Source organism: Coffea arabica, chromosome 3e (genome assembly GCF_036785885.1).
Source record: "Coffea arabica cultivar ET-39 chromosome 3e, Coffea Arabica ET-39 HiFi, whole genome shotgun sequence".
NCBI classification, from domain to species: Eukaryota; Viridiplantae; Streptophyta; class Magnoliopsida; order Gentianales; family Rubiaceae; genus Coffea; species Coffea arabica.
The window spans coordinates 9,896,508-9,924,159 of record NC_092315.1 but is presented as its reverse complement, the minus strand read 5'-3'; the positions used below and the strand labels follow the sequence as shown (position 1 = coordinate 9,924,159).

Sequence of the window (27,652 nt, the reverse complement as noted above, 5' to 3'; positions counted from 1 at the left end):
GATCTTCTCAATATGTAAAGTTGTGTAAGGAGGACTTTGCATATACAAGGACTTGGAATCTACTTTTCCAAACAGTTTTCCCAATACGCTTTGTTGAACATCTTAGGCAGATTGGAATCAGCAAATTTATAGGGGACGAAGATGAAATAAAGCTTGTAGAGTACATTTTGCAGCATGGGAAATCTTTGAAAAAGATGACTCTGTATACAGTTATAGAATGACAGGTGTCGAACCTGTGTAATAATAATTACCTACTCAAGAAAAATACAAATTTGTATATAGCGGTGAGCAGGGTCACATCCATAGGAATTGGGGATAATTCATTTCTTCCAGAGTCCGAAGTATGGGGGGGTTTTTGGAAAATATAAAATAACTAATTAACCAACGAATGAAACAACCAATAGAAATAAACAGCAATTAATCAATAACTAATATAACTCTAGCCAAAGGTGCAACTTTTCAGACACGGTCCATTCAACTAATCATCGATGCAAAGATAATTCAATTACTAATTAATAGATTGGTTATAGTTGTCATACATGCGATAAACAACCAACCTTTCCTTACTTTTTCGATAGTCAGGGTACGACCATTAATTATTTTTCTAACTAAGAAATAACCCTAGGTACGACTATAAGATTTAATTTCTCGATTGCAATAAGAATTAGAAAAGCCCAGTCCTAACTAAGAAACATGCTACGATGGTTCATTTAAGTTAAATCATATTTTTCCCTAACATGAAACCAATTGAACAATTACGGATTCAATCAATTAATCTGGCTGTAGATTATTGGGTTAATTCGAATATCGGTCCCTTGACATTCAAATAACATAACAAGCATAAGAAGTTAAATCAGAAAACACACAAATACCAATGAATAAAAGAAATAAGTAAAATAATTCGATCTCACTGATGTTTGGAACCCGAGTCCTCAAATTGACATTCGATTAGAAAACGGAGATTTAGCTTCACATCCTCAGGGGAGATCCGCAGGACTCCATCGATAACCATTGGTTTTTCCCTAAAGACTCGCTAAAGAAGAGACCAGTGGCCGTCTCCTTTTTCTTGTTCTCTTCAAGGTAGTGATCACCGGGATTCCGGGCTTTTTTCTCTCTTTATTTCCTAATTGAAGTCTACTACTTCGGCCGTCCATTGGCCAACTAAAAATAGAATTCTAATTGCAAAAGGAAACTTCTCCAACTAATGCTAATTGTTCCCTAATAAGACATCTAATGAAAAGTTGTAGTTTCCTAATTTTCATCCAATACTCCACCTAAACTCCATCTTGAATTGGAAAACTCTTGAAAAATCATCTCTTTTATTACTTTTTGCTCTACCTTCCTACAATTGACACAAAGTACCAAATATAAGTAGAATCAATCAATTAATACAATATTTGATAATATAAACGAGGAAAATAATCATAGAATTAATGACAAAAATGCAACCTATCACAGAACCTTTGAAGTCTTCATCAAAAGGTTGCAACAGCATATTGTCATTCAAAAAATGTTCCATGGATTGCCGATAGAGTTCCAAGATAACTGGACTGAATTAAGGAATCGGAAATACTGAGGTGACAAATATGCGTCCATATGACCAGTTTAACTTTCTCTCTCTCTCTCTCTGTTATATTTTTTTTTCTGCTTCTCCTTTTTGTGGTGTTCTCTCAATGAAATCTTCTTCTGTAATGACTTATTGAAGTTGCGATTTCTAAGATGGTTAATGAGCTAAAAAAAATTTGGATTGCCAATTGAGTTCAAGCACTTCCTATTGTATGGCTCAAGATGTTGAAAGAGCTGGATGTTGATGTATTATTGTGCTAGCAATTATTTTTAGCTAACCAAAGCTTTTGTATGTTTTCTATTGAATGTTTATCAAAGTAGCAAAAGGGGGTTGTTGGCACCAAGTGATATTCCAAAAACCTATCAAATACCAGGACTTATGAGTTTAAATTTAATGAGCAGCTACGTTGGTCATGATTCATTAAAAAAAAAAAATTTGCCAAACAATTTGATACTTATAAGAACCTGGAAAATGTACAACAGACACATGAGAAGCCAAATTGAAGCTATTTGCAGCTAAATTTTCTAATAAAACCACCCAGTAATTTGCTCAGAGAATTAAGATTAGCATGCTAAAATGGGATTAAGAAATGTTCATAACAGCATTGGAGAGGAACATTTTCCCACCAAACAGTTAGGCAATAATCAATTATCGCTTATTAGAGAGGATACTTTTCTGGCCAAAAATGTTTTACTGGTACGCGGGTCCTTGCTAATTCTATACTATTGGTGAGGATGCGCTATTTTTCCTAGCAAAACACCTTGACTATTTGCAAGAAACTACTGGTTTTTGTGGGGAGTTTTTAACTTTAGTTGGTGAGGAAAGCTTTTCTCGCCATAGTATTTGAGCTATTAGCGAGGAGGTCAACCCTTGCTATTGATCTGTTTCATTAGCGAGAAAAGCAGCAGCATCCTCGCTAATAACTTTTAGTGACGAGCATCTAGCAAGAAATTTGGCGAGGAAGCATTTTTCTCGCTGAAATTAATTAGCAAGGAAGTCAAAACTTTTGGCGTGGACTTTTGCTCCTCGCCAAATCCCTTTTTCGTTGCAGTGATATAGTATCCCTCTTTATATCTATCTTTACTAGATATAGACTTGTTCAAAGTTGATGGATTCTTTTAATTTACATTTGGACACGCAAAAAAAAAAAATAATAACTTCAAAGGAAGCCTGGTACTAGAAGAAACTATCCGTTGCTGGTCCACAAGAATTAAAAAAAAAAACATGAAAGCTTACAAAACACGCATACGTTATAGTTCTTATAACAAATCAATTAATTAAGAAGTCTTAGATATGAAATGTCAACAATACTAACTTGGTCCCCATATTAAAGTCAGATGAAATGTCAAATATGAAAAAAAAAAAAAAAAAAGCAACTCATAAAGTTGGACGAAGCAAGTTAAACTATCAGACTGATTTCTAAGCAAAACCCGAAATTGTAGAAGTCTTGTTAGGTAATGTTAGAGCTGGTTTTAACGATTCGTAAGGTTTATGAACTAAGTGATAAGAAGGAATAAATTCTACTAGACCTAATAAATGTCTAGTTCAAATTAATAGCAAACCAATTACTAGACGCCTTGGTAACCGTTAAAATCAATCATTGAGATTTAATATGAGGGGTTACAAAACTCATGCTTACGAAATAAATGCAATGTAATTAATAATAATCCACTAGGAGGTGAACAAGTAAGGGAATTTTGGTGTCGGTTAGCTTTGAGAATTAGCTACTATAATTTATTGAATTGGGAGACAAATTAACATGTGGAGTTATTAATAAGTGATAGTATTAAATATTTTTAAAATTTAAAGTATAGTTCGTAAAGTATAATGTATCAAGAATTTATTACGTATTTTTATAGTTTAGTTGAAAAGTATGAATATTTTTGAAATATATGAACTACACAAGCTTTTATTGTGTTATACTTTTAAATGTGTATTGTACAAGTGTAATAGAAGCCTTTACTAACTAGGAAAATTCGTATAAATGAAGCATTTCCACCAAAAAAAATCTTGAACGAAGATAAAGGGGGAAAAAACAACATTCAGATCTCCAAATGGCATTCAATTCAAAATCTTGATGGCATCCAAAATATCCATTTTTGAGGGACTTTGTTTCCTTTCTCAGGAGCAGGATTGGGTACGTTTCACTCCGTCGATGCTGAATTCTTTCACATTGTAATGGCATGGCACGATGAAGAAGCACATATATACATATTGAACATTCTGCACGTCTTATATCAATCACACTAAATTCTAGCAGTTCCAAGGTACAGAAGTTTATGATGTAACTGAGATAGAGATCATCAATTGCAGTAGATGATCAAATAGATTTATTTATTCAACACGACAACAACATAAGAAGAGCACTCGAACTGAGTACTCATTACATGCTTCCCCTGTTGATTCTACACCAATTCAAAGAGAAGCCGCATAAATCTTTTACACACATAGGAAATCAACCATTAAAAGCAAACACAACATAACATATTAAGGTAATAATATAGGTGTCACGGATCCTGTGTCACGCCCTTATTTATTTAGCATTAATTTTTGACCTCATCTCCGGATGTAGCTTCAGTAGGTTAACAGCATCTTTGGCAATGTCCATGGTACCAGTAGCAGCAACCATGTCTGCAACGATCTGCGGTTACGGTATCCTCATCTCCAGATGTGGCTTCAGGGGTCTCCTTGGCAGTTCGACAGCATCTTTGGCAGTGTCCATGGTACCAGTGGCAGCAACCATGTCTGCAACGATCTTTGCCTGAACTGGCATCGTGGACACCAGTGGTTTTCACGCTCTTCTGATCTGTTTCAAGACACAAGGAGACATAAATATTTGGAGCTTTATCTTAAGCTGCGAACGTTAGGTGACCGGCTAGGCTGAAAATTTGCAAGATATATGCAAAGAAAAGAATACTATGGATTAAACAAAACAGTCCAGGCATATAAGATGGTGCGACTTGGATATGAATTATTTTGCTTTAAATTATAATTAGAAGCATTTAATTTGGTTTAGACGTTAGTTTAACCTTTGGTGCGACACTGTGGAACGTGTATCCTTGCAGCAATACTATAAGGATGCATGAAAAATCAGATGTGCCACTAACCATTGATAGAAGCAACCCAATTTTACTTTTGCTAAACAATGAAAAGGATATTAGCACATTAATATGACTTGCTTGATAATATACCCATAAAAATTCACATCCCAATAATGAGTCTCCAAATCTCCATTCATTTAAATATTTAGGTGCAGCCAAAAAAAAAAAGAAAGAAAGGAAAAAAAAAAAAAAAGGGACTAGGTACCTGCAGCTGTTGCATCAAAGGAAATGAGGAGCACAAGTGCAAAGAGAACACCAATAAGAAAGAGCAAATTTTTTGAAGATGCCATTTTATCACAATCTCACTCAAAATGTAAATAATGTGCTAAATTATTGATGTCGAGTGATAAGGGCATTGTGTTGGTGCCCTATTTATAGGAACTAGGAGGGGAACGCCACGCCTTGCGTGGAATGAGTATTTTAGGGTTAATTTCAAAAACCTCCCTTGAGGGTTTTCATAATTTCACTAGCACCCTTGTTATATCCAATAATACAATGAGCTCCCTTCTGATGTTGATGGGACCTAATGTCAATATCATCAGGGGCAAATTGACCATAATGCTCTCACTAAAATAGCTTTTTTAAACATTATCTTAGAAGCGCAATATAATCTTCCAATCTTATCAAGATACCATCAAAGCCAAAATTTAACAACTTTCCTAAAAGCAATTTCTCTGTTGGTTTGTGAGACTTGGAGAAGAGCTTTAGGAGCTGAACTTTAAGCTCCGAAAATCTTTAATTGGTTGAAGGAAGATTGCTGCCAAAAGTGCGTTATTAGCTATATTCCTTGATATCTATGAAAGGTAAGTGGAAAATTTTTTATTTTAATGGTATGGTACCATGAATAAGCTCGTCAAGTTGATAAGATATGTTTAAATGTAGCCAGTAGACATGACGAGTCATTTGAGGTCCACACCATGAATATCTTGATGTTATATGAGCAATTTATGATGGATAATGCCATGCATTATTGTTCTTTCTATAATGTGAAAATGGATGAAATATACATAGCTGGTGAATTAATTAGACTGAATGGATTTTGATATGTGAGTACGACTTTCTGATTGGTTGCTCATTTTTTATCTTCTAGGACAATCTCCCAAAATAAGTTTCTATGGTGTTTCATTGTTGAATCACGGAACATTCCTATAGTAAAAATTTAGTCTTAAATCAGGTCGAACTAATTATATGGAGGGAAAATTTTAGATACTAAGCGACTGATTCACTCCTCATTTTGTCATGTGTAGTCCCAAAAGGAAAAAAAAGGCTTAAGTGGCTAATTAGTTTGTTAATAAAGACCGTATAAGATCACCTCCAAAAGTAAGCTGTTGTATTATCTCTTTGTTGAGTTTTTATCATGAACATTTTTTAGGGAAAATTAATCTTCAATTATCTTGGACTACATTGTCTTAAATTAGTTAAGTTTTTGCGGTAGAAAAAAGAAATATGTTGTACAATATAAATTCATTTATCTAGTTAGATTACTTTTTTCGATGCCTTTATCTGTTGACCACTAATTGAAATCCACCGTGAATGTTGAACAACTAAGAAGGGAACTGTTTCTGCTCATGACATTATTGTGCATTAATTTTTTTTAGTTGCTGTGTGATCGATGAATTTCTATAACTGTACAAGGTCGATCGTAATAATAATTCGCTTGGAGTACTTTAGGGGTCGAACCTGCAGGAGTGAGTTAATTTTTCCTACTTTAATTCCTCTAATAAAAATAACAAAATTTAAATTCAGAGGGTTTTTAATCACTAATTAAGAAATTAAATAAATAATCAAATCAAACAAGATATAGGTGAGACAACAATTAGCAAAAGACTAGAGTTTTAAATTTTGATTCAGAATTGGAATTATATATCCAATTATTTTCTTAACAAGTCAAAGATGTATCACGTAGAAGTACTTTAGATTATCTCTCGATACTTCTAAATTTGTCTAATGAAATCTCACGTTGCTCTCGAGATCATAAGTATATAATTAAATCCTTTACAATATTAGGTGATATAATTATGCCATACAATGTTTAACCCACTTTCATGATTATACTAAGTATGTTTATCTATCAATGTACGGTTGTACATCACTTCTTAACTCAATACAAATCCTAAAAGCATATCTATAGTGGCAAAACATAAACATGTAATAAAGGCAAGATAAAAAAATCTAAGCAAAAGCGAATAATTTATCTAGAACAAATAATTAAATCTCCTTCACAAAATCCTAACTTTAGATATAAATGAGTTCAACATATTCATAGATAAATCCAAGAATTCAAATGAAAGACAAAATAAGAAGTTAAAAGTAAGAAAACTTCTCAATTTTTCCCCGCTCCAATCTCCATCTTGAACTTCCTTTGATTCTTCAACACTTCCATTGTGATCTCTCAAGAAAAGGAGGTATAAAATGATGAACTAACGTTCGCCAAATGCTTTCTAATCTAAAAACATCCTAGAATGTCCTATTTATAGTCTCTCAAAGTTGTATCCGAAATATGGTAAGAATGGGTCTTGAAAACTTACCAAAAATCGAGTTTGAGTGGGTTTTCCAATCATTAGAACTAGAAGAAGTCCTCGCAAAGTCCCTTTCAATGTTTGGCGTTGGACATAGGATCCACCCACGGATCCTTGTGTCCTGGCATTCTTCCCCTTTTGTTGCGTTTCGATTCATTTCCTCCTCAATCGCGTGCTTTTCCCACAAAAACCAACATATACTTAAATTAGGCAACATCCATTCAAATTATAGCTCAAATACAACCATTCATTGACAATTAATAAATACAAACCACTATAATTTGTAGCTTATCACTGTGCTTCACAGCTTTGGAATATTTCACTGCTCTGCGAAATGGTCTATTCAATTTGTTCATTCACTAAGACTTTTATGCTATTTCCATTCAAAAGCAATAGTATAATTAGCAATGGTCATGTGATAATAACGATCAGAGACTCAAAAAGGGCTCTGCTATGCTTTTGCCTCCAACCACATGCAAAGCATCCAAAATTGAAGTTCAGTGTATAGAATAGAAAAGTGATTCAACTTCGGAGGGACAAAGTGAAGTTTGTCCTATGTTACAATATTTCTTTTAGGGTCTACAAGGGTAAATGTGGAATAAAATGTGATGACACCATTTCTTGTCAATTTATTCCATTTCTTTTACCTATATGGGCTGAATTGGTCACAACACTAGTTAAAGTAAGAGTGGTCAGCGTAATATTGAAAATAAGAGGGGTACTAGCTGAAATTGTCCAAAACTTCAGGAAAGGTCTATGAAATTATCCAATAGTTTAAGTAGCTGTGCCTGTTGCTTGTACAAGAGCGTCTTTTCTCTGTTTCCTTGAACGAGCTAAGAATAGTCGTCGAAGTCCACACTTTATTATTATTGACTAATGAAGCGTCCACGTCTCAAGTCTCCGGACGCAGGAATAAAGAATTTATTGTCCTTGTACAACTTGCAGCCTTGTACAAGTCTCCGTACTGCTAAAGTTGATAATTGAACTAATGATAATTAAGAATGATAAGATAATGTGGCCATTTCTCAATCAATCTCCTTTTTATTGTTTGTTTAAGTAAGATAGACGTTCTGTGAATATCATCATTTAAAAATATTTTTTGTATTGAGTGAATTGGACTGCCCTTAAAAATATCATCACTCAGTATTGCTTATTCATAGATGCAAGTAGGTTTTCGATACAATAAAAGAGTTGACTGAAAAGATCCCTTGTCTTGAGATGTAGTACTCGTTGCAAGCTAGTCAGATTTTTCCAATTTCTTGTTTGAATATATGAAAAATTCGAGCTTGGGGTTATTTGAAATTGTTAAATCTAAGGAGCCCTGTTGTTCTCGTCAATGCTTCGAATCAACTCCAAATTCATTAATATATTTGTGTTTATGGAACATTTTGTTGAGTAGGTAATGAGATTGAAGGATGGTTTCAAGAAATTCATATATTTGGGATATATTTTGAAATTTATCGTACATTTACCTTGAAGATCAGAAGAAAATTGAGGCAGAATTGAATTATTACTAAGAATGGTGAAGGGACTTAGCATTAACCTAAATCTAGAACAAAGGCTAATTTATTTTGAGGTGGATATTGAAGCAGCTGACATCAAATGTATCTGGCTGCTTAAGTCTTTATCTTAAAGTACTTAATTTAGCAATGCTCTCCATTTTAGCAATGTACTTAATTTAGCTTAATTTAGCCTATGGCATGCTTTATACGCAGCATTTGTGATCTTCCTAAAACTAAAACATTAAAAGATAAAAAATAATCATACAGATTACTATACCTAAGCTTTTATATTTAAGGATATTGATGGTGCATTGATAATCTAATCTAATCTAATACTATATAAAAGTGTTTTGATGGTGCATTGATAATCTAATACTATATTGATGGTGCATTGATAATCTAATATAATCTAATCTAATACTATATTAAAAAAAATACTATATAAAAGTGTTGATGGATGCTCAGGGAAACTGTGACAGCCCCACATTTCCCTAAGGCGAACCAAAGGGGTTAGCGGACTGCCTGCCCAGCTCTCGCCAGGACTAACGGTTCAATTTACGTCGATCTATTACGTTCCGAAACTTACCATTGCGCGCAAACAAGTCAAAATCACAAACAATAAAAAACGAAAATCGAAGCCGAAATTTATCCAAACCACGGCCAAGCATATATATACATTGGAAATCAACATTTACAAGCCAAACGGCAAACCAAGATATTCGTCTAGTTCATACATGTACCAAAAGCCAGTTACACACCAAACATTGGTGGAAACAAAACACTTAGGGTTTTTTTCCACAAGGAGCTATTCAAAAATACATGTACAAGAGCTCAACTTGTCATCCAACTATCACAATCTTTTCCAAAAGTTTCATTTTCCTGTAAGGAAAACAAATGACACGGAATGAGCTAAAGCCCAGTGAGCAACTATCACAATAGCAGTTAAGATCACATAAGCATAACTATTCAATTCAAGTATGCAATTCTGAAATAAAGCAAATCAGTGAAAGGATACGGTCGGCTCTCAAGAGCCCATTTCCACGCTTGCAATCTTGATCCAACCTCATTGACCCTCCGTCAATTTTAAAAGAATAACCAACCGTAGACAACTCTTTACTCCCATTCCTTCCACCCAACATTCCCCAACCGGGCCCGCACTCCATTCAGTCATTTTGGTAATACTCGAGTTTACCGGAACCGAGAGTCTCATTACTACAAGGTTCCTCTGTACAGTCCCCGTGGCATGACAATTTTCACGACCAAGCCCTCGTCGGCTCGATCCAATTGACTACCAAACGGGATTGAGCTCAGTAATACAGTAAGGTCGTTGGACAATCGTCCAAACGACACCAATTCAGTTTCCATGAAATGGAATTCACCAACCAATATATCAAGTTCAGTAATGCAGTAAAACGGTAGCCAATCAGTGATACTATCAAAAGGGGTGAGGGCGGTCAAGTACACCCTCACCTTAATCAATTCCAATATCCAAGTAAGCCTTCAAGGCATCACATATACATTTAGCAAAGCCACATAGTAACAATTAAGTGAGTAGTATACTCACCAAGCAAGAAAATGATGTTTCATGCACTGCGGTCCAAAGTGCGTCGTGAACCACCGTTTCCTCCTAGAACACATAAATAAGTGCCATAAGACTCGTGAACGAGTCGCAAAACAATGCTAAACATAACCCCAATAGGGTTTCATATGCATAAGTACGCATCATTGGTAACCAGAAATTACAAAATGGCCTTAGCTTAAGCCTTGATAGGAAAACCGTGTTTGACCTTAAAATGCGGTAATGGCGTCAAATTCACTACGGTTATCGGATGGGGGTGTAATACCCACCGTTTCGAAGCTAAGAAACAGGGCTACAACATTGTAGAAGGCCACTCAGTCCAAATCCTAGCACATCTAGGTCAAAAATGCAGAAAACCAAATCCAGAACCGAAATTGCAGGTTCCCAAATCGCACTATGCTGTAATGAACACAACTCAGTCTATACAGGTCCAAATGCCGAAATTCCAAAGGCATATGTTAGCTAAGACATCCAGCTACATTTCATCAGAAGACACCAACTTCAAAATCCAAACCAATTCCAGTCAAAACAAACGATTACAAGCGCAGTTTTCACATTCTGAGTAAAGCAGAACAGCTACAGTAATTCCGACATAACTCACTCTACACTAATCCAAATGACCTGAAATTTTGCAGGCACTTCAAACTCATCAATACCTACAACTTTCATGTTTTGAGCAAAGTCCAATTATGAACCCTATGATCTAAAACCGGACAGAATTAGGGAATTATGAACCCTAACTTTCCATTTTCCATCCAAATCCAAAATTGATTGCATTTATCAACAATTCACACCTACTAGAGTCATTTTAAACCATTCCCATTCATCATACAAGGCCACAACATCCTGACGTGCGCGGAGTATACATATACAATTAAGCTCATCCTAATCAAGTTTTACATTTATAAACTCCTAAATACCCCACACGCGATTTATCGCAAGTATACGAATCGTGAGCGAGTATAGGGTATTAAGGGTCGATCCCACAAGGAAGATTGCAATTACCGGTACTACTAAAGCTTCTCTATTATTTAGACTATCAATGAATTATAACAAATTAAACCTACTGAAATTATACAAAATAACAAATGAAAGCTCCTTGGGTTGTGGTATCCCTAACTACTCATGCAAGTGCTATATTTGGATCATTGAATACTACATCTAGGCTAATTATGGTGTAATTTCCTTATGCATTTGAATCCTACTTTCGTAGTGAATCAATTATACTCATAACTAATCCATACCTATTTTCATGGTTATGAAATTAGCTACAAGTTCATTTCTTCAATGAAATTACATGAAATGAATCACTAAAAACCACATAAGTGCACCTCTACTTTCGTGAGTGTACTCCCTATGTTTAGCACTTCTTGAACTAGTGTTAAATCTCAATTTCCATTGCAGAAACAACACCTTAGATAATCACAATCAATGGTACCAGATTAATCATGATTTAAAGAGCCAAAGTGCTAAATAACTTGCTCAAATCATAGCAATCAAATAACCAAATAATAAACACTAACAATTATAGAAAGTTCAACCAAACCCAAGGTATAAACTTTAGAAACACATAATGAACACAAAATCCAGAACTTGTATATTAACTAAACTTGGAATCAAATACAAAAGATAAAGAAATTGGAAGGAATACAACCCTTGTCACATGAGCTTTCTTCCTTGCCTTCTTCATCCTCCATCTTCATCCTAATCTAGATAATAAACAAGAATGGAAAAGCTACACTACTCTATACTAAGCTAAACTAACACTAGGGAGATGAAAGAGCTACATTTCTGCAGCTTCAAGCTCTCCCGTAGCTCACTCTCTATTTTTCTTCTATGAACTCCAATCTCCTTTTTTGCAATGAATTTGGCTATTTAATGATGAAAGGTGGTCAAGAAATGAGGATTACATCTCCCTTTTACAGCTGGGAATGTTTCTCACATGTCTAGCATCCAATGTGAGTTGGTGGAGGTGAAATTGAGTTTTACGCGTACAGAGCAGCCTTTTCTGACCAGTGATCCGAGCTGCTACAGTACCTCGGATCCGTATGGATCCGAGCTCGGATCCACTAACCCAGAAACAACCGAGGGTTCGGATGAATAGTGGATCCGAGTGTGGATCACTTGCTCTGTTTTTGGCCCAACTTCAACCAATCTTTTCTTGATGTTAGAGGCTGAACCAGCTCATGTCTAAAACACGAAAGTTGTAGCCTTTTGAGTTATCTTTCTAATGCATCAAGAATCACCTCATTTGGATCTGTGTAGGCTGAGATATGACTGAAATACCCTTGCCTGCTCATTGCCCTGTTCCAGCTTCGACCAGTAGAAATTTGCTATTGTAATTCGGCATTTTGACCTGGAAAACCTTCAAACTGGATTTAGATGTCTTCACCAAAGTTGTAGATCTATCTCTTATCTTCAAATGGGTTCAAGAATCATCCCAATCCGATCATTGTAACTCAAGTTATAGCCGAAATACGAAAATGTGTCAAAACTGTCAAAATACACAAAATCCAAGTAAAAAGTGATAAAAACCTCATTTAATCACTTAAAAACATTTATTCACCAATTATAGCCAAAATGATTCATATTCTTCCAATAATATAACCAAAGTGACTAAAAATAATATAAAATGTCATACAATTATTACGTAAATTAGTCACTTATCAAACTCCCCCACACTTAAATCATTGCTTGTCCTCAAGCAATTCACACATAATCAAATGCAATGATTCAAGAGGTGAAACAATATATGCACTTTGTCCAATTTAATTCCTCAAGACTTGGAAAATAATTATTATATAATTATTCAATTTACACTAAATACTCATAATATCAAGTAAAGGAAAGATAATTATACCCTAAATTCAACAAGTTAAACTTAATCTCTTACCCTAACCTAATTTCACAAATAAGCAACCCACATAGTCGATTTATAGCCTTCCTCCTCCTATAATCATCCTTTTCTCAAAATTTTACATCTAAGAGGGATTTATTCATACTAATTTTACTTAATTAGTGAGAATGCCTTTTTACGCGAAAATCGACACTTTTAGGTGAAGATTCCCGGTTACTCAACATTTCACTTATTCAAGTTGCAATGCATACTCTTAATTCAAGTACCTTTTTACGCGAAAATCGACATTTGTAGATGCCAACCCCCGGTTACTCGGTACAAAAATCATTGGAGTAGAATAATTTTTTCTTTCTTTTCTTCTTTTTTTTTTTTTTTTTTTTTTTACTAAAGGACAATAAATAGATATTCCCTCTTAGAAAATATATAAAACTAATCAAAGGAGGAGTATAACCTTTTATCAACTATGTCAATCACTTACTTGCAAAATTAAGTAAAGAGAAGAAATCTCATTAAACATGTAAAATTATAGGTATAATTTTCCTCACTTTACCAAATATACTTTCTAAAATGTAAAAATTCTAATTGCATAATAACTATTTCCAAGTTAAATGAGGACTAAACCTTCCAAAATACACATAAAGTTTCAACAATTGGAAGAATAAAAACATTTAAAGTTGGAACAAATTAGCCCTTTTTGAATGAAAATGCAAAAATTTGAAGAACTTTTGGGCCATAGTGACATATTGGACAAGATGTTAGACAAATTTTGACGGAGTTTCCCCATATAAATGGAAGAAAACTCCCTGCCAACAAACCCAATTTCAGGCAAATTATCCACATGGCAAATAATTCAAACACAATTCCAATATTTCTAAGCATTTAAATCCACAAAATATCATCACATAGCATTAGAATGCAAGTTCACATATTTCCTCCCCCACACTTAAACTTCACATTGTCCTCAATGTGAGAAAAGGAAAATAAAGAAAGAGTAAAAGAAAATACTCCACTTATGACTTGCGCAATCCGAATCCATGTCCAAATGATGAATTTCCAACTTTACTTGAAAGAATGGAGACTTCAATTAATGCACCTTGAAAAAAAAAAACAAAAATACAATTCTTAAGAATAAAAGCTTGCAACCAACAAGAAGAAAAGTGGAGTTGAAGGAGGAAAAAGAGGGAAGAATGAAGAAAAGTGGTCCGAGGCTTCGTTTGGAAAGGATCCGAGGTCGTTTTTGAAAGGATCCGAGGTCGGATCATGATAAGTGAGCTCGGATCAAGAAGCTCAAATTTTTTCTGATTGCAGAAGTGGATCCGAGGCCTCGGATCCATATGGATCCGAGCTCGGATCAAGAAGCTCGAAGTTTTTCTGATTGCAGAAGTGGATCCGAGGCCTTGGATCCATATGGATCCGAGGCCTTGGATCCATTGAATCTGCACTTATTGCAGAATTTTTGCAATTTTCAGTTTGACCTCAATTCTTCAAAATACACCCTAGATCATTTCTATGTCAAAATAAATCATTCACGCACATGTAAAATGATCTAAACATGCATTCTAAACCTCTTTAATGCATCAAAATTCACAATTACTGAATTTGAGGTATTGAGATCTTTGATCAAACTTCGCCTTTTTCACCTCATTTGGTCACTTTTCCAAAACCTACAAATGAAAAACAACAAAATTACTCAAACTTATACTTTAAACATAAAATCACTCCAAAGTAACACCAACTTAAACAAGCATTGGGTTGCCTCCCAATAAGCGCTTCTTTAAAGTCAATAGCTTGACTATATCACCTCATTTTTCAAGGAGGCTTAGTTAACGAATAATCCACCATTTTAGGCCTTGGTGGATCATTGTAAGGTGACTTAATAGAAAAAGCCACATGAACTAATAATGTGAGAAATGGAAGTGACTTACCTATTCCAAGTGTTTCATAGATATTACCTTGAATATGCACCACTTGAGAATTTACCAAAGGAAATGTCATGAGAGTATCTTGGGCAGCAATACCCTTAGAACCTATACTTTCAATGCACTCCTCAAGAGGGGTGAAAAATGAGTCATTAAAACTCACCTCTTGAGGCTCAAAGTTAGTTTCAAAGGTATTATCATGTGAAATGGATATTTGCTCATTGAAATATAATTGAGATTCATCATTTTCATCCAAATGCAATCCATTTTCACATACAACATTTCCACGATTCATGCTAGGATCATTTTGCAAATTATTAGAAGAAATAACTTCACACAATACATTCAATTGCTCATGTATATTACCAAAGTGAGAAGCTAATTCATCTAACCTTTCCTCAATCCTATCAAAACGGTTGGAAGTTGCATTAGCTAATTTTTCTAAAGCTAACTCCCAAGATGGCTTAGAATCATTAGCTACCATTTCAATTGCCAACTCCCAAGATGGTTTTGATTCATATTGGACACTTTCAGATTGGTAATCATAAGAATATGGAGAATCACTATATACACATTGATTATCCCAACCATAAGCATTAGCACTATATCGATCAAAACAGGGATTGTAATGCTCTAATTCATCATAATAATCCACATTTTGTGCTTGCATGCATGTGTTAGTAGCATGATAATCTCCACACAAGTCACAAATCACATGATAAGAATTAAAAGTATTAACATTCCTTCTCTGCTCAATTTCATGCATCATGGTGTCCATTTGAACTTGTAACTTAATTACATCAAATTTTGCCTTTAAGCACCTTAAACCATCTTCAAAAGACATACATTCAGTAAATTCTTGGTTACCTCTATTAAAGGAGCTTTGCACTTGGTAACCATCCATTACCAATCTTCCACTTCTCAAGCATTGTCCTCCAAATTGTCCTACCCTTCTCATCACCTAAAATTGCTTTTAAACAACTTAAGAGCAAAATTAGTAAGAAGAATAGGTGATAAAACACATACACATAAAAAATTCTAAAATGACAGAAAATAACATTCACACAATAACTAATAAAATGTCTAAACTAATAAAGTTACTCTTCACACCGATATTGCCAAATCTTCCCCGGCAACGGCGCCAAAAACTTGACGTGCGCGGAGTATACATATACAATTAAGCTCATCCTAATCAAGTTTTACATTTATAAACTCCTAAATACCCCACACGCGATTTATCGCAAGTATACGAATCGTGAGCGAGTATAGGGTATTAAGGGTCGATCCCACAAGGAAGATTGCAATTACCGGTACTACTAAAGCTTCTCTATTATTTAGACTATCAATGAATTATAACAAATTAAACCTACTGAAATTATACAAAATAACAAATGAAAGCTCCTTGGGTTGTGGTATCCCTAACTACTCATGCAAGTGCTATATTTGGATCATTGAATACTACATCTAGGCTAATTATGGTGTAATTTCCTTATGCATTTGAATCCTACTTTCGTAGTGAATCAATTATACTCATAACTAATCCATACCTATTTTCATGGTTATGAAATTAGCTACAAGTTCATTTCTTCAATGAAATTACATGAAATGAATCACTAAAAACCACATAAGTGCACCTCTACTTTCGTGAGTGTACTCCCTATGTTTAGCACTTCTTGAACTAGTGTTAAATCTCAATTTCCATTGCAGAAACAACACCTTAGATAATCACAATCAATGGTACCAGATTAATCATGATTTAAAGAGCCAAAGTGCTAAATAACTTGCTCAAATCATAGCAATCAAATAACCAAATAATAAACACTAACAATTATAGAAAGTTCAACCAAACCCAAGGTATAAACTTTAGAAACACATAATGAACACAAAATCCAGAACTTGTATATTAACTAAACTTGGAATCAAATACAAAAGATAAAGAAATTGGAAGGAATACAACCCTTGTCACATGAGCTTTCTTCCTTGCCTTCTTCATCCTCCATCTTCATCCTAATCTAGATAATAAACAAGAATGGAAAAGCTACACTACTCTATACTAAGCTAAACTAACACTAGGGAGATGAAAGAGCTACATTTCTGCAGCTTCAAGCTCTCCCGTAGCTCACTCTCTATTTTTCTTCTATGAACTCCAATCTCCTTTTTTGCAATGAATTTGGCTATTTAATGATGAAAGGTGGTCAAGAAATGAGGATTACATCTCCCTTTTACAGCTGGGAATGTTTCTCACATGTCTAGCATCCAATGTGAGTTGGTGGAGGTGAAATTGAGTTTTACGCGTACAGAGCAGCCTTTTCTGACCAGTGATCCGAGCTGCTACAGTACCTCGGATCCGTATGGATCCGAGCTCGGATCCACTAACCCAGAAACAACCGAGGGTTCGGATGAATAGTGGATCCGAGTGTGGATCACTTGCTCTGTTTTTGGCCCAACTTCAACCAATCTTTTCTTGATGTTAGAGGCTGAACCAGCTCATGTCTAAAACACGAAAGTTGTAGCCTTTTGAGTTATCTTTCTAATGCATCAAGAATCACCTCATTTGGATCTGTGTAGGCTGAGATATGACTGAAATACCCTTGCCTGCTCATTGCCCTGTTCCAGCTTCGACCAGTAGAAATTTGCTATTGTAATTCGGCATTTTGACCTGGAAAACCTTCAAACTGGATTTAGATGTCTTCACCAAAGTTGTAGATCTATCTCTTATCTTCAAATGGGTTCAAGAATCATCCCAATCCGATCATTGTAACTCAAGTTATAGCCGAAATACGAAAATGTGTCAAAACTGTCAAAATACACAAAATCCAAGTAAAAAGTGATAAAAACCTCATTTAATCACTTAAAAACATTTATTCACCAATTATAGCCAAAATGATTCATATTCTTCCAATAATATAACCAAAGTGACTAAAAATAATATAAAATGTCATACAATTATTACGTAAATTAGTCACTTATCAAACTCCCCCACACTTAAATCATTGCTTGTCCTCAAGCAATTCACACATAATCAAATGCAATGATTCAAGAGGTGAAACAATATATGCACTTTGTCCAATTTAATTCCTCAAGACTTGGAAAATAATTATTATATAATTATTCAATTTACACTAAATACTCATAATATCAAGTAAAGGAAAGATAATTATACCCTAAATTCAACAAGTTAAACTTAATCTCTTACCCTAACCTAATTTCACAAATAAGCAACCCACATAGTCGATTTATAGCCTTCCTCCTCCTATAATCATCCTTTTCTCAAAATTTTACATCTAAGAGGGATTTATTCATACTAATTTTACTTAATTAGTGAGAATGCCTTTTTACGCGAAAATCGACACTTTTAGGTGAAGATTCCCGGTTACTCAACATTTCACTTATTCAAGTTGCAATGCATACTCTTAATTCAAGTACCTTTTTACGCGAAAATCGACATTTGTAGATGCCAACCCCCGGTTACTCGGTACAAAAATCATTGGAGTAGAATAATTTTTTCTTTCTTTTCTTCTTTTTTTTTTTTTTTTTTTTTTTACTAAAGGACAATAAATAGATATTCCCTCTTAGAAAATATATAAAACTAATCAAAGGAGGAGTATAACCTTTTATCAACTATGTCAATCACTTACTTGCAAAATTAAGTAAAGAGAAGAAATCTCATTAAACATGTAAAATTATAGGTATAATTTTCCTCACTTTACCAAATATACTTTCTAAAATGTAAAAATTCTAATTGCATAATAACTATTTCCAAGTTAAATGAGGACTAAACCTTCCAAAATACACATAAAGTTTCAACAATTGGAAGAATAAAAACATTTAAAGTTGGAACAAATTAGCCCTTTTTGAATGAAAATGCAAAAATTTGAAGAACTTTTGGGCCATAGTGACATATTGGACAAGATGTTAGACAAATTTTGACGGAGTTTCCCCATATAAATGGAAGAAAACTCCCTGCCAACAAACCCAATTTCAGGCAAATTATCCACATGGCAAATAATTCAAACACAATTCCAATATTTCTAAGCATTTAAATCCACAAAATATCATCACATAGCATTAGAATGCAAGTTCACATATTTCCTCCCCCACACTTAAACTTCACATTGTCCTCAATGTGAGAAAAGGAAAATAAAGAAAGAGTAAAAGAAAATACTCCACTTATGACTTGCGCAATCCGAATCCATGTCCAAATGATGAATTTCCAACTTTACTTGAAAGAATGGAGACTTCAATTAATGCACCTTGAAAAAAAAAAACAAAAATACAATTCTTAAGAATAAAAGCTTGCAACCAACAAGAAGAAAAGTGGAGTTGAAGGAGGAAAAAGAGGGAAGAATGAAGAAAAGTGGTCCGAGGCTTCGTTTGGAAAGGATCCGAGGTCGTTTTTGAAAGGATCCGAGGTCGGATCATGATAAGTGAGCTCGGATCAAGAAGCTCAAATTTTTTCTGATTGCAGAAGTGGATCCGAGGCCTCGGATCCATATGGATCCGAGCTCGGATCAAGAAGCTCGAAGTTTTTCTGATTGCAGAAGTGGATCCGAGGCCTTGGATCCATATGGATCCGAGGCCTTGGATCCATTGAATCTGCACTTATTGCAGAATTTTTGCAATTTTCAGTTTGACCTCAATTCTTCAAAATACACCCTAGATCATTTCTATGTCAAAATAAATCATTCACGCACATGTAAAATGATCTAAACATGCATTCTAAACCTCTTTAATGCATCAAAATTCACAATTACTGAATTTGAGGTATTGAGATCTTTGATCAAACTTCGCCTTTTTCACCTCATTTGGTCACTTTTCCAAAACCTACAAATGAAAAACAACAAAATTACTCAAACTTATACTTTAAACATAAAATCACTCCAAAGTAACACCAACTTAAACAAGCATTGGGTTGCCTCCCAATAAGCGCTTCTTTAAAGTCAATAGCTTGACTATATCACCTCATTTTTCAAGGAGGCTTAGTTAACGAATAATCCACCATTTTAGGCCTTGGTGGATCATTGTAAGGTGACTTAATAGAAAAAGCCACATGAACTAATAATGTGAGAAATGGAAGTGACTTACCTATTCCAAGTGTTTCATAGATATTACCTTGAATATGCACCACTTGAGAATTTACCAAAGGAAATGTCATGAGAGTATCTTGGGCAGCAATACCCTTAGAACCTATACTTTCAATGCACTCCTCAAGAGGGGTGAAAAATGAGTCATTAAAACTCACCTCTTGAGGCTCAAAGTTAGTTTCAAAGGTATTATCATGTGAAATGGATATTTGCTCATTGAAATATAATTGAGATTCATCATTTTCATCCAAATGCAATCCATTTTCACATACAACATTTCCACGATTCATGCTAGGATCATTTTGCAAATTATTAGAAGAAATAACTTCACACAATACATTCAATTGCTCATGTATATTACCAAAGTGAGAAGCTAATTCATCTAACCTTTCCTCAATCCTATCAAAACGGTTGGAAGTTGCATTAGCTAATTTTTCTAAAGCTAACTCCCAAGATGGCTTAGAATCATTAGCTACCATTTCAATTGCCAACTCCCAAGATGGTTTTGATTCATATTGGACACTTTCAGATTGGTAATCATAAGAATATGGAGAATCACTATATACACATTGATTATCCCAACCATAAGCATTAGCACTATATCGATCAAAACAGGGATTGTAATGCTCTAATTCATCATAATAATCCACATTTTGTGCTTGCATGCATGTGTTAGTAGCATGATAATCTCCACACAAGTCACAAATCACATGATAAGAATTAAAAGTATTAACATTCCTTCTCTGCTCAATTTCATGCATCATGGTGTCCATTTGAACTTGTAACTTAATTACATCAAATTTTGCCTTTAAGCACCTTAAACCATCTTCAAAAGACATACATTCAGTAAATTCTTGGTTACCTCTATTAAAGGAGCTTTGCACTTGGTAACCATCCATTACCAATCTTCCACTTCTCAAGCATTGTCCTCCAAATTGTCCTACCCTTCTCATCACCTAAAATTGCTTTTAAACAACTTAAGAGCAAAATTAGTAAGAAGAATAGGTGATAAAACACATACACATAAAAAATTCTAAAATGACAGAAAATAACATTCACACAATAACTAATAAAATGTCTAAACTAATAAAGTTACTCTTCACACCGATATTGCCAAATCTTCCCCGGCAACGGCGCCAAAAACTTGACGTGCGCGGAGTATACATATACAATTAAGCTCATCCTAATCAAGTTTTACATTTATAAACTCCTAAATACCCCACACGCGATTTATCGCAAGTATACGAATCGTGAGCGAGTATAGGGTATTAAGGGTCGATCCCACAAGGAAGATTGCAATTACCGGTACTACTAAAGCTTCTCTATTATTTAGACTATCAATGAATTATAACAAATTAAACCTACTGAAATTATACAAAATAACAAATGAAAGCTCCTTGGGTTGTGGTATCCCTAACTACTCATGCAAGTGCTATATTTGGATCATTGAATACTACATCTAGGCTAATTATGGTGTAATTTCCTTATGCATTTGAATCCTACTTTCGTAGTGAATCAATTATACTCATAACTAATCCATACCTATTTTCATGGTTATGAAATTAGCTACAAGTTCATTTCTTCAATGAAATTACATGAAATGAATCACTAAAAACCACATAAGTGCACCTCTACTTTCGTGAGTGTACTCCCTATGTTTAGCACTTCTTGAACTAGTGTTAAATCTCAATTTCCATTGCAGAAACAACACCTTAGATAATCACAATCAATGGTACCAGATTAATCATGATTTAAAGAGCCAAAGTGCTAAATAACTTGCTCAAATCATAGCAATCAAATAACCAAATAATAAACACTAACAATTATAGAAAGTTCAACCAAACCCAAGGTATAAACTTTAGAAACACATAATGAACACAAAATCCAGAACTTGTATATTAACTAAACTTGGAATCAAATACAAAAGATAAAGAAATTGGAAGGAATACAACCCTTGTCACATGAGCTTTCTTCCTTGCCTTCTTCATCCTCCATCTTCATCCTAATCTAGATAATAAACAAGAATGGAAAAGCTACACTACTCTATACTAAGCTAAACTAACACTAGGGAGATGAAAGAGCTACATTTCTGCAGCTTCAAGCTCTCCCGTAGCTCACTCTCTATTTTTCTTCTATGAACTCCAATCTCCTTTTTTGCAATGAATTTGGCTATTTAATGATGAAAGGTGGTCAAGAAATGAGGATTACATCTCCCTTTTACAGCTGGGAATGTTTCTCACATGTCTAGCATCCAATGTGAGTTGGTGGAGGTGAAATTGAGTTTTACGCGTACAGAGCAGCCTTTTCTGACCAGTGATCCGAGCTGCTACAGTACCTCGGATCCGTATGGATCCGAGCTCGGATCCACTAACCCAGAAACAACCGAGGGTTCGGATGAATAGTGGATCCGAGTGTGGATCACTTGCTCTGTTTTTGGCCCAACTTCAACCAATCTTTTCTTGATGTTAGAGGCTGAACCAGCTCATGTCTAAAACACGAAAGTTGTAGCCTTTTGAGTTATCTTTCTAATGCATCAAGAATCACCTCATTTGGATCTGTGTAGGCTGAGATATGACTGAAATACCCTTGCCTGCTCATTGCCCTGTTCCAGCTTCGACCAGTAGAAATTTGCTATTGTAATTCGGCATTTTGACCTGGAAAACCTTCAAACTGGATTTAGATGTCTTCACCAAAGTTGTAGATCTATCTCTTATCTTCAAATGGGTTCAAGAATCATCCCAATCCGATCATTGTAACTCAAGTTATAGCCGAAATACGAAAATGTGTCAAAACTGTCAAAATACACAAAATCCAAGTAAAAAGTGATAAAAACCTCATTTAATCACTTAAAAACATTTATTCACCAATTATAGCCAAAATGATTCATATTCTTCCAATAATATAACCAAAGTGACTAAAAATAATATAAAATGTCATACAATTATTACGTAAATTAGTCACTTATCAAACTCCCCCACACTTAAATCATTGCTTGTCCTCAAGCAATTCACACATAATCAAATGCAATGATTCAAGAGGTGAAACAATATATGCACTTTGTCCAATTTAATTCCTCAAGACTTGGAAAATAATTATTATATAATTATTCAATTTACACTAAATACTCATAATATCAAGTAAAGGAAAGATAATTATACCCTAAATTCAACAAGTTAAACTTAATCTCTTACCCTAACCTAATTTCACAAATAAGCAACCCACATAGTCGATTTATAGCCTTCCTCCTCCTATAATCATCCTTTTCTCAAAATTTTACATCTAAGAGGGATTTATTCATACTAATTTTACTTAATTAGTGAGAATGCCTTTTTACGCGAAAATCGACACTTTTAGGTGAAGATTCCCGGTTACTCAACATTTCACTTATTCAAGTTGCAATGCATACTCTTAATTCAAGTACCTTTTTACGCGAAAATCGACATTTGTAGATGCCAACCCCCGGTTACTCGGTACAAAAATCATTGGAGTAGAATAATTTTTTCTTTCTTTTCTTCTTTTTTTTTTTTTTTTTTTTTTTACTAAAGGACAATAAATAGATATTCCCTCTTAGAAAATATATAAAACTAATCAAAGGAGGAGTATAACCTTTTATCAACTATGTCAATCACTTACTTGCAAAATTAAGTAAAGAGAAGAAATCTCATTAAACATGTAAAATTATAGGTATAATTTTCCTCACTTTACCAAATATACTTTCTAAAATGTAAAAATTCTAATTGCATAATAACTATTTCCAAGTTAAATGAGGACTAAACCTTCCAAAATACACATAAAGTTTCAACAATTGGAAGAATAAAAACATTTAAAGTTGGAACAAATTAGCCCTTTTTGAATGAAAATGCAAAAATTTGAAGAACTTTTGGGCCATAGTGACATATTGGACAAGATGTTAGACAAATTTTGACGGAGTTTCCCCATATAAATGGAAGAAAACTCCCTGCCAACAAACCCAATTTCAGGCAAATTATCCACATGGCAAATAATTCAAACACAATTCCAATATTTCTAAGCATTTAAATCCACAAAATATCATCACATAGCATTAGAATGCAAGTTCACATATTTCCTCCCCCACACTTAAACTTCACATTGTCCTCAATGTGAGAAAAGGAAAATAAAGAAAGAGTAAAAGAAAATACTCCACTTATGACTTGCGCAATCCGAATCCATGTCCAAATGATGAATTTCCAACTTTACTTGAAAGAATGGAGACTTCAATTAATGCACCTTGAAAAAAAAAAACAAAAATACAATTCTTAAGAATAAAAGCTTGCAACCAACAAGAAGAAAAGTGGAGTTGAAGGAGGAAAAAGAGGGAAGAATGAAGAAAAGTGGTCCGAGGCTTCGTTTGGAAAGGATCCGAGGTCGTTTTTGAAAGGATCCGAGGTCGGATCATGATAAGTGAGCTCGGATCAAGAAGCTCAAATTTTTTCTGATTGCAGAAGTGGATCCGAGGCCTCGGATCCATATGGATCCGAGCTCGGATCAAGAAGCTCGAAGTTTTTCTGATTGCAGAAGTGGATCCGAGGCCTTGGATCCATATGGATCCGAGGCCTTGGATCCATTGAATCTGCACTTATTGCAGAATTTTTGCAATTTTCAGTTTGACCTCAATTCTTCAAAATACACCCTAGATCATTTCTATGTCAAAATAAATCATTCACGCACATGTAAAATGATCTAAACATGCATTCTAAACCTCTTTAATGCATCAAAATTCACAATTACTGAATTTGAGGTATTGAGATCTTTGATCAAACTTCGCCTTTTTCACCTCATTTGGTCACTTTTCCAAAACCTACAAATGAAAAACAACAAAATTACTCAAACTTATACTTTAAACATAAAATCACTCCAAAGTAACACCAACTTAAACAAGCATTGGGTTGCCTCCCAATAAGCGCTTCTTTAAAGTCAATAGCTTGACTATATCACCTCATTTTTCAAGGAGGCTTAGTTAACGAATAATCCACCATTTTAGGCCTTGGTGGATCATTGTAAGGTGACTTAATAGAAAAAGCCACATGAACTAATAATGTGAGAAATGGAAGTGACTTACCTATTCCAAGTGTTTCATAGATATTACCTTGAATATGCACCACTTGAGAATTTACCAAAGGAAATGTCATGAGAGTATCTTGGGCAGCAATACCCTTAGAACCTATACTTTCAATGCACTCCTCAAGAGGGGTGAAAAATGAGTCATTAAAACTCACCTCTTGAGGCTCAAAGTTAGTTTCAAAGGTATTATCATGTGAAATGGATATTTGCTCATTGAAATATAATTGAGATTCATCATTTTCATCCAAATGCAATCCATTTTCACATACAACATTTCCACGATTCATGCTAGGATCATTTTGCAAATTATTAGAAGAAATAACTTCACACAATACATTCAATTGCTCATGTATATTACCAAAGTGAGAAGCTAATTCATCTAACCTTTCCTCAATCCTATCAAAACGGTTGGAAGTTGCATTAGCTAATTTTTCTAAAGCTAACTCCCAAGATGGCTTAGAATCATTAGCTACCATTTCAATTGCCAACTCCCAAGATGGTTTTGATTCATATTGGACACTTTCAGATTGGTAATCATAAGAATATGGAGAATCACTATATACACATTGATTATCCCAACCATAAGCATTAGCACTATATCGATCAAAACAGGGATTGTAATGCTCTAATTCATCATAATAATCCACATTTTGTGCTTGCATGCATGTGTTAGTAGCATGATAATCTCCACACAAGTCACAAATCACATGATAAGAATTAAAAGTATTAACATTCCTTCTCTGCTCAATTTCATGCATCATGGTGTCCATTTGAACTTGTAACTTAATTACATCAAATTTTGCCTTTAAGCACCTTAAACCATCTTCAAAAGACATACATTCAGTAAATTCTTGGTTACCTCTATTAAAGGAGCTTTGCACTTGGTAACCATCCATTACCAATCTTCCACTTCTCAAGCATTGTCCTCCAAATTGTCCTACCCTTCTCATCACCTAAAATTGCTTTTAAACAACTTAAGAGCAAAATTAGTAAGAAGAATAGGTGATAAAACACATACACATAAAAAATTCTAAAATGACAGAAAATAACATTCACACAATAACTAATAAAATGTCTAAACTAATAAAGTTACTCTTCACACCGATATTGCCAAATCTTCCCCGGCAACGGCGCCAAAAACTTGACGTGCGCGGAGTATACATATACAATTAAGCTCATCCTAATCAAGTTTTACATTTATAAACTCCTAAATACCCCACACGCGATTTATCGCAAGTATACGAATCGTGAGCGAGTATAGGGTATTAAGGGTCGATCCCACAAGGAAGATTGCAATTACCGGTACTACTAAAGCTTCTCTATTATTTAGACTATCAATGAATTATAACAAATTAAACCTACTGAAATTATACAAAATAACAAATGAAAGCTCCTTGGGTTGTGGTATCCCTAACTACTCATGCAAGTGCTATATTTGGATCATTGAATACTACATCTAGGCTAATTATGGTGTAATTTCCTTATGCATTTGAATCCTACTTTCGTAGTGAATCAATTATACTCATAACTAATCCATACCTATTTTCATGGTTATGAAATTAGCTACAAGTTCATTTCTTCAATGAAATTACATGAAATGAATCACTAAAAACCACATAAGTGCACCTCTACTTTCGTGAGTGTACTCCCTATGTTTAGCACTTCTTGAACTAGTGTTAAATCTCAATTTCCATTGCAGAAACAACACCTTAGATAATCACAATCAATGGTACCAGATTAATCATGATTTAAAGAGCCAAAGTGCTAAATAACTTGCTCAAATCATAGCAATCAAATAACCAAATAATAAACACTAACAATTATAGAAAGTTCAACCAAACCCAAGGTATAAACTTTAGAAACACATAATGAACACAAAATCCAGAACTTGTATATTAACTAAACTTGGAATCAAATACAAAAGATAAAGAAATTGGAAGGAATACAACCCTTGTCACATGAGCTTTCTTCCTTGCCTTCTTCATCCTCCATCTTCATCCTAATCTAGATAATAAACAAGAATGGAAAAGCTACACTACTCTATACTAAGCTAAACTAACACTAGGGAGATGAAAGAGCTACATTTCTGCAGCTTCAAGCTCTCCCGTAGCTCACTCTCTATTTTTCTTCTATGAACTCCAATCTCCTTTTTTGCAATGAATTTGGCTATTTAATGATGAAAGGTGGTCAAGAAATGAGGATTACATCTCCCTTTTACAGCTGGGAATGTTTCTCACATGTCTAGCATCCAATGTGAGTTGGTGGAGGTGAAATTGAGTTTTACGCGTACAGAGCAGCCTTTTCTGACCAGTGATCCGAGCTGCTACAGTACCTCGGATCCGTATGGATCCGAGCTCGGATCCACTAACCCAGAAACAACCGAGGGTTCGGATGAATAGTGGATCCGAGTGTGGATCACTTGCTCTGTTTTTGGCCCAACTT

The 27,652-nt window shown here is 34.5% G+C and overlaps 1 protein-coding gene across 1 annotated transcript; it reads right to left on the bottom strand.

Moving 5' to 3' along the window:
* Positions 1–3,843: 3,843 nt before the first annotated feature.
* On the bottom strand, positions 3,844–5,007 carry LOC140038967 (CYC02 protein-like). Its single transcript, XM_072084704.1, has 2 exons — positions 4,874–5,007; positions 3,844–4,373 (listed from the first exon to the last, which is right to left on the bottom strand). Exons 1-2 carry the CDS (start codon positions 4,956–4,958, stop codon positions 4,150–4,152), a joined length of 309 nt encoding a protein of 102 aa, XP_071940805.1. The 5' UTR covers positions 4,959–5,007; the 3' UTR covers positions 3,844–4,149.
* Between the last annotated feature and the right edge of the window lie 22,645 nt (positions 5,008–27,652).